The sequence below is a fragment of the Poecilia reticulata genome, chromosome 13 (genome assembly GCF_904066995.2).
Source record: "Poecilia reticulata chromosome 13, P_reticulata-male-v2, whole genome shotgun sequence".
NCBI classification, from domain to species: Eukaryota; Metazoa; Chordata; class Actinopteri; order Cyprinodontiformes; family Poeciliidae; genus Poecilia; species Poecilia reticulata.
This window is the reverse complement of record NC_088842.1, coordinates 3,239,208-3,252,182: the sequence shown is the minus strand read 5'-3', so window position 1 is coordinate 3,252,182 and position 12,975 is coordinate 3,239,208. Positions and strand designations below refer to the sequence as shown.

Sequence of the window (12,975 nt, the reverse complement as noted above, 5' to 3'; positions counted from 1 at the left end):
TTAAAAATGTTATTTACCGAATTACACTTCATGACAAACGTCAGACATTCATAAAAACTCATGTTTATGACGGTGTCATGTCAGTTTTATGCACACCCCATCAAATAGTGTTCCCAAAATGGTAATATATTGAAAGCACAATGTACTGTAATTTGTTTCACCTGGAAAGTGTGTTGTAATTGATCCTTCTGTGTTCTGTAGCCTCATGTGTTTGCAGTATGTATGAAGTGTGCAGTGTGTATGAAGCATGTAATGTATAATAATAAAGACATTAAGTAACTCAAAAGTTTACTTAATTAGCAACTGTAAACCAAAAGTGTAATTGTAGCATACTGTAATCACACTATATTAAATATGCATTTACAATATTCTTAAAATTAGAGGTGTGCCGATCGATCGGCCACCGATCATAATCGGCCGATTTCGGTGAAAAAATGTGTGATCGGTGATCGCCGATTACGGTTTCTTGTTGCCGATCACACAAACCGATCACCTGCATCTCATTTCGCAGCCTGCCTGTGCAGATGGTCTCCTCTTTCTTTCACACTGTGCAACAAATCCTAAGCGATGAGGAACTATAACGCACTGAGTGAATGGGGAAGTTTGCGTGTTGTAGCGGAAAATTACCTCGGGGTCAGGGGTGAAGCACGTCAAAATGCATCAACACGGCGAATCTAATTTGGCATAAAAACAGTGCCATACTTGACGGGAGTTTGGCTACATCGAGGCTCACTGCAGTAAAAAAAAGGCATGGAGGATCAAATAGCAGGTAAAGTAGCGCACAGCTACAAACACTCACCTGGACTAGCATGACGGTCAGAAAGCTAAACAAATAACACGCAAAATTATTTAAGTCTTGGAGCTGCGATGTAGGACGCTGGTTCTGCTCTTGCCGTTGAACCGCTGCTACGCGCTACAGGTAGTAATATTTCACAGATGCTTCTGCTTCACCTGGTAGTGACTCTCACACCGAACCACTATTTAAAGCTGCAGCACCTAACTTAACAATTTTTTACATACATATTAAAACTTTCGTTGACCTAACATGAGACGGATAATCTCTGAGAAAACAATTGATGTCTCTGCCTCCTCCCAGTTCTGCATAATTACTCCGCTCAGTCAGAAACAGCCACTCAGAACTAGCAGTAATCAGCTAGCCACCATGCTATCAGGAAGTTTTCATTCAGTAACTCAGGATTGTTTATTGTAATGGAACCTGTATTTGCCTTTGAATGTAAAGTTTTATACTTGAAACTTTTGGCAATGTTGAGAGGTTTTATTTTGACTTTTAGCATTATTTAGCCTCTTCAGAGCCTTCATATGTTATCAGTCTGTTAAAGATAGTACTGATAGTACAATTTGCGCAATGCCCGTTTTTTGTTTTTTCTTGGAAAAAGCTATTAAAAATAAGTTTTTGTCTAAATTAAGGTGAATTCATGGTTCATTTTTCCACATAATTTAACCAGTAGTGCTTGTGATTTAAAAAAAAGTAACTAATCGGTATCGGTTATCGGCCCTCATGGGTGATCGGAATCGGCAGGAAAAAACCTGATCACTACTATGTCAAACAAAGAAGGAGCCAATCAGTGAATGCCATTTTTCTACATGTTGGTTTCCTCATCAACCATAGCAGAAACAGTCTTCAGGGAGTGGGTCCTGTCTTCAGGGCGGGGTGGGTTCTCAGCTCCCCACTCCTTACACAGTCCTTGTTTCTTCAGCTGTAAAGATCCATATCCACCTAGCAGAGAGATAACAGAACCAGTATGCTTCCACAAGTAGCATTCCTATTGATCATCCCCGTCAATGCAAAATAAGGCTGCATAAACATGCAGTGGTGCAAAAAATGGATATAAAGCTATAATGCTTAAGGGCGCTGTGTTAAAGGGGTGTCAAAGCAAAGGCTATTTCGTCACTAAATTTCCCCACTGCTCCCCCCCAAACAAAGGTACTCCAGTTTACAACCAAGAACATGCTTGTTCCATTTGAATCAAGATGTCATCTGATGACAGGGAGTTAAAGAAATGGCTATGGGATCCAGCTCGGCTCTTATAGGATGTTGGATAAAAAGTGTTGGGAGTCTAACTGCAGTGGTTCTATTCAGTATGCAAGGAAGATTACATTATGTTTCAGACAGAGAGACGAAAGTTGTTTTCAGAAAGTGTAAATTTTAGGTTTTGAGAGAACTTACTTTCAGAAAGTTTTAGTAATAATTTAATGAGATAAATCTGATACATAAAACATAAGGCAATCATCATGCCAGTAAATAGTCCACATTTTATGAATCGTATCACTTCTCTACATGCCAATATAACCCACATCCTCCTCGTGAGATGCTCAGCATTAGTAGGTATATGTACTTCAATTATAATCTGATACATAACAAAAACATAAGCTTGTTTTTGGATAAAAAAAGCTAATTTTTCCAAGCTTATAAAGAAAATTAACACACATTTTGATTTCTTTTAATTACAAAGACTGTATTTGAGTTCCATCAACAAAGGGAGACTCTGCTTTGAATCAAACGAGTAGAACGTTAACATTTCACTTTGCAAAACTGGTGCTCAGACAGTCTAATAACAGTTGTGACCGACTTCAATAGGCATTCAGTTCAAGCTGGAGAGGTGCAAAACAACAGGGTAGATACATTCAACATTCTAGAGGTTCTACAGGGTCAGATACAGAGTTGGTACCCATGCTTCATCTAAAACGCTCCATGTTTTAATACAGTCCAAAACTATACAAAGATTGTGGTTCCCCCCCACCCCCCTCCCACCTCATCAGTTCCCTCTTTAGTTTGTGTGCAGTAAAAGGCTTCATGTTGATCAGAGGTCATGGCAAAGAGGAGGGAATAACTCAAACAGGGATATGTTTAGATAAAGAACATAACCTCTGGAATATAGGTCCTGAAACTCCTCAGTTTTTCTTTTTACACAGATAAACATGTTCACACCTGCACAGGAGTAGGCCTGTGTCTGCTTTCAGGAGATGAAGGCACCTCCTGCTCTATTTAGATACTACTGACCTTAATGAACACCTGGCAGCTCTCACATACAATACATACAGTGTTTGGAACGCAGCACATGACTTCAGAGGGAGGCAGGGGGACGCATGAGAAAACTCTGAATCCAGAGTGGGAGGAAATGATGGACGGGTCGTGTTCTAAATGAGCTAAAGAATGTGATCTCAACAACAAGCAGTCCCGGTAGAAAGATTGGAGCTGCCATGAGTTTTGTTGCAGTCTTCGGCACACGCCAGGTGGGCCAAAGACTGGTCTTCTTATCAAACCCTTGGCAAACACAAATACAAGCAATAGAAATTCATCTATCTACATATAAAGATTTGTGCTCTTTGACTGATAGGCAGCAGCCATTGCCACCCTCAGGAGGATCTCACACACACACACACGGCCCACTCAAAAAGGGGAACCTTGACATGCAGCTCATTAAGATATATACAAGTTTGCAAACAAGTTTAGTTTTATTAAAAATGAGCTACAGTTCTGATAAGACAAAAAGCTGCATTTGATAAGTTTTTGTCTTCTTTAGGAAAATTAATCTTATTGTTGGAACTTGTGATGTAATGCAACAGATCAGCTTCACTTCAGCAGGGTTTGCAGTGGACAGCGCGCTGGCTGAAGGAGGACATGCATCCACTCAACACATCTGGATGCTCATGTGAGAAGATTCATTCCCTCCTAACCGAACCCCACCTTGACTACACCTTACTGTCAGCTACATGATCAACAAGTCAGAAGCAAAGCTTTCAAAATGTTGCTGTTATTAACAGAAAAAAGGTCAGAGGCCTTAAAATGGCTGCAAACTGCAGCCCACTCATCCGATTGAACACATGTATATGTGAGGACTTATTGATCATGCATCAGGGTGATAAAAAGAGTGATGAGAAAAGCGTCCACCCCGTCTTCACATTATTCTTCCCATTGTCTCCTCCTCCTGTTCTTTAATAAAGTGCTGGAGTTTAAAACACAACGTTAAAACAAAGTGATTACAAATCTACAGGATCCTTTGCTCTCATGGCTGTCCGGTTCATGTAACAGAAGCTCGTGTTTTTTTTCCTTTTTGTCCATTGAGATGGTTTTCCTTCATCTGTAATACTAGACGTTTTCTTGAAAGGCAGAGAAGTCTGTTAATTTCCAAATAAATACACAAAACTGAAACAAGAGTAAATGATCACCGATTCAATCTCATATTTGTTTCTCCAACCAGAGCTCAAGTCTTTTTAGAGTCCACAGTACTGTCTCAGAGTCCTGTGAATCCTCTTTGTTCCTGCTAGAAACCAATGATATCCAGGATTTCTATGGCAACCTGATGGGATGTCCCCATCATATTAAAAATCATCTTTAAAAGAATGCTTTGATGTCCACATCTGGTTTTACCATTTTCTGCTTGATTTGTTGTCATCTTTGGTTGGAATAATGTGCATCACTCAGAGCTCAGTCTGCAACACAGACTAAGCGCCCTAGAATTAGACTAAACCCTCTGCCGTTATTTAAACACAGTCAGTATAACGAATTGATGACGAACGGCCACAAAAATTCTCTCCAAAACAAAGAATGAACAAATGAAAAGTGCTTGAGCTGCTACAGGAAGGAACAGGAAGCTGGGAGAGTGCTCCTCAGTTCCAGAGTCTCTTTAGGGTGTGGTCCCGCTATGGGGGTCAGGTGGCACCTGCTACTCATACAGTGTCACCGTACAGTAGCACAAAGAGGAGATCCTGCGTTCCACACTGGCTTTATCTGCAACACACACAGAGACACCTGTTAGTAACCAGATTAAAAACAATTCAAATGACTATGGAAAAATTAAACAAAAGTTATTGTGTCCACAAAGAAAAGGCAGAATTATTTTTGGTTAACTTAGAGAAAATGATATCTGGATTTATTTGGCAAAAAAAAAAAGCGCCCTAGAATTGGACTAAAAACTCTGCCGGTATTTAAATCCAAGAGGGGTCTTAAACTTAAAATATTACTGGCCTGCACAACTTAAACCCTGATAGGTATGGATACCAATAGTACAGACACTCAATGGCTTGAACTAGAGGAAAGCCATTGTTTGCAGTGGCTTAGTGCCACTGCAAACATTTCCTATTTACCTATTTATTTATTCTGTAAATTTTAGTCACATGACATGATGAGTCAGTCACATCAGACTATGCATTATAAAGGCAGAAATTTTATGTATGTCATAAAAGGTGAGTAGATTTTGCTGGACTACCTTTCACTGTTAATAAATTTTTTTCTATCTTCAAGAATGATGCTACAGTATTAAGCCATTGTGATGTAGATGGAGGTGTAGGAGATTTCCAAAAGAGTAAAATATAGCGCCTGGCAAGGAGAGAACAGAAAGCCAAGACCTCCCCCTGTTGGGGGGAATAGGTTAAGTGGGGTCCCTGGAACTCCAAAAATGACAATTAGTGCATCGCTTTGGAACTGGATTCCAAAACCCCCTGAGAGTATGGAAAATACATATTTCCAAAATTTTTGTAAGCTCTGGCAAAAGAAAAAAATATGACTTAAATTGCATCTGTCACACTGGTCCAGAATTAAAGGGAAAATTTTAGATAGGGTTTTGAGAAGTGAACTCTATTAATCACTTTAAACTGTACAAGCTGTAATCTGACACATGGTGTACTTTGGCGTATGCTGAGAATAACTTTATCCCACCATGAATCAGACAGTTCAACACCCAATTCCCGTTCCCAAACAGTTCTGGTTTGGGAATCAGGTGAATCAGGTTCGATTGCCATACGTTTTCCATATATATTAGAAAGGGGTGATCAAAAATAGAAGGTTGACCCATGGTGGGTCAACAGAGAGTTGGAAAATTTGGGAACAGCGAAGAAACACAATGTCTAATTTGGAAATAGAGAAACAGATGAGAAGTAGGTAGGTTGAATTTTGAGGACAACTGAACAACTAAGAAATAGACCATCTTTGTAGAGGTCTCTCATTGTACTAATGCCTCTCTCATGCCAAATTCTGTAGGCAACGTTAGTGGTCGCGTGAGAAAAAATATGATTTTTTAATAACGGCATTTTATTAGAGGGAGACAAATTTAAAATGGGACCTAAATTGTGACCAAATCTTAAGTGTAGAGAGCACTATAGGATTTGTAGAAACAGAGGATCATTTCATTGATAGTGATGAACAGATAATTAAGGCAGGTGAAAAAGATGTAGAAATCGATTGAATTTCAAGTTCAGATTAGGTGAATCTAGCCAATAAATCAATTTAGAAGTGACAATTATGACAAAAAAAGACACACACAAAAAATCTGGAACAAAATACAATCAAGTTTTTAAGTTAATAAAATAGGTCTCACTTTTATCAAATACAGAATTTATGAAAACTTTTTTACCAAACAAGTTACTCTTGGTTGAGAAACTGGTCTAATTTTGGACTATCTCATATTCATCAATTAATTGAAGACAAAAATTCCAAAACCTTTGAGCAGATGAAAAGAGAGTTTGGTGTCCCCAAGACAGACTTCTATAGATATTTACAACTTGGATGCTTTGTGAGGACACACAACTGGACTAAACTTCAATAAGTTTTAATGGACATACAAAGGGGAAAGGGAAACCATAAAGTAATTAAAGTATGATCTGTTTCTGTCCATAAATATAAAGCAGAAATTGGAGACTGAACTGCAGGAGTCCATAACAGGAGACACATGGGAAGAAATATGTACTGGAGCGCAATAAGCCACAAATTCTAATACATGGAGAGAATTCAAATGGAAATGAGAATTCAAATGGTCTGGTTTTTCAGAACATCAGCAATAACTAGTAAAATGAGCCCAACACCAACCCAGTTCATGCTGGAGAAACTGGGACACAAAACCCAAACCATACTCATATCTTCTGGTCTTGTCCTAAACTAAGTGTATTCTGGGAGATCTTTGAAGCTTGGAAGGTCATTTTCAGGAGAGATGCTCCAAAAACGCCCCTCGTGGCAGTGTTGGGAGAAATACCCGAAGGAATTGACAGGAAGGGTGATCGATATCTGCAAATTTTGTTGCTCACAGCAGCATTGAAACGCATAACCATCAGATGGCTGAACCAGGGCCTCCTACATATAACATGGATCCAAAGAATCTGGAACATTTATGTGATGGAGGAAATTGCATACTCTTAAAGGTTTCAAAAAACAGTTCTTAGAATAAGATGGAGCCTAGTCATGCCCTTATTAGTACAGTGACTTAGGAACTTCTTTGTTATGTTGTATTTATTGTTTAATGTTTATCAGTATTATTCCTGACTCATCTCCTTTTGTCACATCCGTCCACCTATCTATCTATGAGAGACAGAAGAATATAATTGTGGAAAAGTATCGGCGCTAAACATAAATAAAAACGTATCCATGTAATGAACAAAATGTCTGTCAATGCTTCCTTACATTTCAGCACGTTCTCAGTGTCGGCGGGGTCCTGCAGGATCTTGGAGAGGCCATCCAGCAGCATGGCAGCCTTGCTGTAGCGGTACGCTATGTCCTCTGTTTGTTTAAACATTTCATCCAGAGCTGCAGACTGAACCTGATGCACACATCATGGACCATTAGGCTGCACCTGCATGTGACGATTCAGATTATGGAATCATGTGAGTGTGTGGAACTCACAATCTCCACGGCGTGGTTGTAGATGAGCTTCTCTGCAGTCACGCTGTTGATCTCGTCCACAAAGCGCTGCTTGTCAGAGAAGAAGTGGTTGAGTTTGTCGGTCAGGTGTCGACAGAAGGCGATACAGCTTTTGTAGCGCTCGTTCAAATTCTTGACCACTGACAAAATGAGGAAAAGAGCTTTAGTTTGTGTATACTATGATGCTGTAAAGTAAGAGAAAAACAACAAATGTGGTGCTAATGATAAGTTTAACTCTCTAAATGGAATAAAATTACATTAGTAGAGATGAGGAGGGAAATGTCCCCACCTTGTTTGACAGCAGTTGAGGGATTCAGCTTGGCAGATTTGATCTGAGCCTTTGCCAGATGGAGAGAGGAAGCAAGGAGCTGAGCTGCCTTCATGTATAGTACCAACTGTTCCACTTGCCTGCAGGGGGCAGCACAGTTGCACTATGAAACAAAAGGACTCATGGGTTACCTTTGTCATTTTTTACCCTGGGAACTTACCCCCACTCTTTACTGAGCTGGCTGATCTGGTCCACAACCACACTATCCTGAGGGGGGTAGAGAGGGGCAGCAGACATGCCGAGCTCCGCCCCTCCAGCTCGGAGCGCCGCCATCTCCAGAATGCAATCGGTGAAGGAAAGCATCATCCGAAGGTGAATCAGGGTGTCTGTGTGCTCCCGCTGAGCCAAGACAACAACATGATGCTTTAACCCAGCAGCAGAGGACCAACTCCAACGCTACCACATGAGATCACAAGTTGGTCCATCGGTTTACACATTTTTCTGTTAAAAAGTTTTAGGGCTGAAACAATCGGATTAATCTCAAATAATCTATGAAATAATCCTCAATTAATTCAGTAACTGATTAATCACTAACTGAAGGCTATTTAATGAAACAAGGGCACTCAAATCAATAATTAGATTGTACAAAAAGTCATACACTTTGCATTTAAAATAGAAAAAAAAACTAAATTTCTTTGAAAATATGCTTTATCCAGTTTTAGCTTTACCTCGTTCAAAATAATAATAAAAAATCCATTAGAATCCATCTGATATCCAATTATCAATCAGTTAATCCATTAAAATAACCAGATCAGCTTTACTCTGTACTGATGCCAAGTCAAGCAGACAGGGCTAAGCTTTTCACATGTTGATTTTAAAAGGATTTTTAGCCGCTGATGCATCCTTCGCTATAAATGATCAAGCTTTCATCAAAGGAATGCTGTTATTGCATTTTGAGCAAGAAAAGTTTTTTTTTTCTTATTTAAAAAGAAAAGGTTTTTCTTTTGAGCAAGAAACTGAATAACACTCACTTCTCGTTCAAGAACTGAGTGTTACTTGTTAAACATATTTTATACCAAGTTTTAAAAATCTTAAGTAGTTAAAGAAAAATCTGCGGAATGTGTCAATTCTTTTTATCCGACTTACTCAGAATAACTCAAAATAACCGATTGCTAAAATAATCATTAGTTTCAGCCCTTAACATTTTAACTTAAAACAAATCTAGATTTTGCAAACAGCATACATCAACAGAACCAAAAATCTAGTAATGTGTCACATTCCCCATCCCCTCACCTCCATCAGAGTCTCCTCAGGCAGCTCTGGGGCTTCAAAAGTGATGAACCCCTCCATGCTGGGGGGAGACGTCCCATAGGGAATGTAGCGCAGGCTGCTGGGTCCTCCATCTGCTCCTAGAACACCTTGCCCAATACCTAGACTCCCTGGTGGAGAGGAACCCATGGCCATGCCTGGGGGAGACCCCACACATACCCGACCGCTGGTGGAGCACAACGAGCCCGCCGAACTGCTGGAGCCCACTGAGAACACAGTAAGAACTGGTATCATTAACATGCAGAACACTGCATTAACATGTGACTGCAGCTCAGCAGAGTGGGCGATGGACTTGGAGGGGTCTCACCAGAGGTGGTGCGAGGTCTGGCACCCAGGTGGCTGCAGGTCGGAGGCGTGCTGCTGCTGGGCGGAGAGCCCACGGTGAAGAGGACAGTACGGGGACTGGCTGACCCTCCTTGAGCCATGCTAGGGGCTGCAGAGACAGGAAAAGAGTTCATTTACTCGCAAACAATGATGGCAGCACCTAGCAAACATATCCACAGTCCAAACCATGATGCTTATTTTTATACAATGTTATCTCTGAGGTACCCAGAGAACAGCTGCATTTATACTGAGAGGCCATAGCTCTTTCCAGCCAGCAGTCATGCAAATGTTAAGCAAACTTTTGAAATGATGATGAAAATAAAAAAGGGGGAATGTGAATTAGGCAGTTTTCCAGCTATTGGTTCAATGTGAATTAAGCAGGCAACACAGAGTGTGATTTTGTCATATATTGACACTACACAACGCTGGGATTAACTAGAGGCAGAGGTTGAACAATAGAATGGACCAAACATCTTAGAAAAATGGAGAGTTCTCTCTCTGAGCTGGAGGTTTGGACTTAAAAACTGATCAGTTTCATGGCTCTAGTAAGGCACAGAGCCACCAGACCTGGTGTCCCTCTCGCAGGTCACTCTAGGCAAAAGTCCTCCCCTCTGAAAGTTTCAAAGTCCAAACCTCCAACACAAGAGGTTCATCACATCTCTTAGCACATCAACTCTTAGTAAGCTTTCTTGCAAAATTGAGGATATTTCAAATTTCCATAAACCTTTTCTAAGGCGATACTGCCAAATGTCATGGAAACACAGCTACTGACACACATCGGGACTCTATTAGCTAACTAAGTGGTAGTCTGCTGAACTAGATTTTATTTTGAGGGTTTCAGAGTAAAGGACAACTGTCATTATCAGATTTGAAATCTGTATGAAATGTTTGCTTTCAGGTAAAGTGAAAGGTAAGTAGTGTGGACAGCAAGCTGTGCCTGTGTACCTGTGTCCATGGGTCGCTCAGCGTTCAGGCTGTCAGTGCTGCCCTGGTAGGCCTGTCCGCCCAGAGTGATCCTGATTGGTTGATCAGACAGTCGACCTGTACTGACAGACCTATGAGGAAACAGAGTTGACATACTGATGAAATGTAATAACATGAAACAGATGCTGTAAAGATTACACAAGAGGGTATCATGTCTGCTAGAATGATGTCAATCTAAATAAACAACAGATTGGAACAAATCAACAAATAGATTCAGGAGCTTCTGTATGCTGTCATGTAGGCCACAGAAGAACAATTAGTGCAGTAAATCTATGGGTCATCTACCTGCCGAAGGTTCTGCTGGCCTCTGGGGCCGCCGCCCGCCCTGTCAGGTATGGGCTGCAGTGGTGGATGCAGACGTCCTGACAGTCTGCCAGTGTCCTGCTAGGAAGCGGACTGTCTGCCAGCGCCATCAGGTTACAGGACGCCTGCGTTTTGGGGATCTTGAATGGTGCAGAAATTGTCTGAACACAAAATGGGGAAAAACGAATTTATCAAGTAATTTTGTTCATGGATCAAAATTACTTAATAAGATGATTAAAACATAGAGATTAGAAAATTAATATTTTAAAAAAAAGTTTAGAGAAAGACTTCTTATTTACCCAACACAAAATTGGGTGATTCATACTGAGTATGTACAGTACAGACTGGCAAATAGGGCTGCACTGATAACTTGGCCCCTATTTCGTTAATTTAGCAAGTAAATATCAGCAGATATTTACATGTGAAGCTGATGTTATCCAGCAGGTAACTGCTCTCACCTTAGTGGGGGAACCAATGATGGTGGGCAATGGGGACTTTTGAAGCCAGTCAGATGTGCGTGGCGAAGACCCCAACAATTTGGTGGGGGAAGAGCCAAGATTGGCTGGACGGCAAAGCTGGGGGGAATGACTGCAAGAGGATGAGGAGGAGCAAGAGGAAGGCTGCACGGGGTCCGACAGCTGCTTATGGAGCTTCTGCCTGGTCTGGTAGAAGTCAGTCAGCGTCGGGGCGCTTTGGAGACGTGCTCCTAGCAGCTGAGAGGAGGGAACTGGAGAACCTGCAGAAGGCAGAGAGACCAGGTCAGGTATATGTGGTTGAGGGAGGAATCAATTCATATGTAGTTGCATTCAGGGCGTTTTCACACCTATGTTTCATTTTAGAGGTGTGCCGATCGATCGGCCACTGATCATAATTGGCCATGAAAAAGTTTATGATCGGTGATCGCCGATCACCGTCTCTTGTTGCCGATCACCAAAACAATCACCTGTATCTCACTTCTCAGCCTGCGTGTGCAACTTATCTCCTCTTTCCTTCACACTGCGCAAGCGCGCAGCAACAAATCCTGTCCATAACACTCAGAATGAATGGGGAAGTTTGCGCGTTGTGGCGGAAAACTACCTCGGGGGTGAAGCACGTCAAAATGCGTTAACACAACGTATCTAATATGACATTTAAAAAACAAGCACTTGACGGAGTTCGGCTATATTGAGGCTCAATGCAGGAAAAAAGGACATCCGGAGCCAGATAGCAGGCAAAGCAGCGCACTACTACAAACACTCACCCGTATCAGCATGATTGTCAGAAAGATAAACAAATAACCCAAAAAATAATTCAAGTCTTTGAGCCAGCGGTGAAAGACGCTGGTTCTGCTCTCGCTGTTGGACCGCCGCTATGCGCTACAGGTAGTAATATTTTACAGATGGAGGGCCGTTTCTGCTCCACCTGGAACGTCTGCTTAAAGCTGCAGCATGTAACGTAAACAACAACACAGATTTCACATATTAAAACTTTTGCTATGTCCAAACATGAGAGATAATTTATGAAAACAACCATTAATAAGCTATGCTCTTGGGAAATTTTAATTCAGTAACTTAGGGTTGTTTATTTTGATGCAACTTGCATTTGAAAGAATGTTTCCCTCTTTTACTACACATTATAGGCAGTGTTGTAAGACTTATTTTGACTCATGTATAATTTAGGCTCCAGAGAGCCTTACTGTTAAATATTGTTTAATTTTGCCAAATCACATAGCATCGTTCATAGCTAACGCAAAAAGTAAACAGTCAATCCAGGCAATCGGCAAAGATCAGTGATCGGCAGAGATTGGCCTCATTGGTGACTGGAATTGGCAGCAAAAAACCTGATCAGAACACCCCTACTTCATTTACTTTGGTCCCAATCAGTTGAGTTTTTAAAGTGAAACCCATCCCTAAAAAACTATTTTGCTAATAAACTGTCCAATTATCTGAGGTTCTATTTATGTTTCTGTGCAAATTTTTACATTTTTGTGCAATTCTTTTAGTTCTGCATTATTTACCCTAAAACCATTTCACTACTGCTTCTTCGATCAAAAATTTAATACATTTTCCTACAACTTCATCACTGGAAAAAAAAGCACACTGCCTCCCCAGACACCCTTCTGCCATGTGGCAAGTCA

At 40.9% G+C, this 12,975-nt stretch overlaps 1 protein-coding gene across 2 annotated transcripts in view; it reads right to left on the bottom strand.

The window, feature by feature from the left end:
* Positions 1–2,446: 2,446 nt before the first annotated feature.
* ulk2 (unc-51 like autophagy activating kinase 2) overlaps positions 2,447–12,975 on the bottom strand; it is a 78,479-nt gene continuing 67,950 nt past the window's right edge. For both annotated transcript variants that reach the window (XM_008425215.3, XM_008425214.3), the window contains 10 exons: positions 11,318–11,595; positions 10,842–11,020; positions 10,518–10,627; positions 9,556–9,681; positions 9,213–9,454; positions 8,140–8,318; positions 7,941–8,059; positions 7,634–7,791; positions 7,415–7,550; positions 2,447–4,753 (listed from right to left, as the gene is read on the bottom strand). In XM_008425215.3, coding sequence (XP_008423437.1) covers positions 4,689–4,753; positions 7,415–7,550; positions 7,634–7,791; positions 7,941–8,059; positions 8,140–8,318; positions 9,213–9,454; positions 9,556–9,681; positions 10,518–10,627; positions 10,842–11,020; positions 11,318–11,595 — 1,592 coding nt within the window. In that variant the 3' untranslated portion in view covers positions 2,447–4,688. The remainder of the gene's footprint in view (positions 4,754–7,414; positions 7,551–7,633; positions 7,792–7,940; positions 8,060–8,139; positions 8,319–9,212; positions 9,455–9,555; positions 9,682–10,517; positions 10,628–10,841; positions 11,021–11,317; positions 11,596–12,975) is intronic.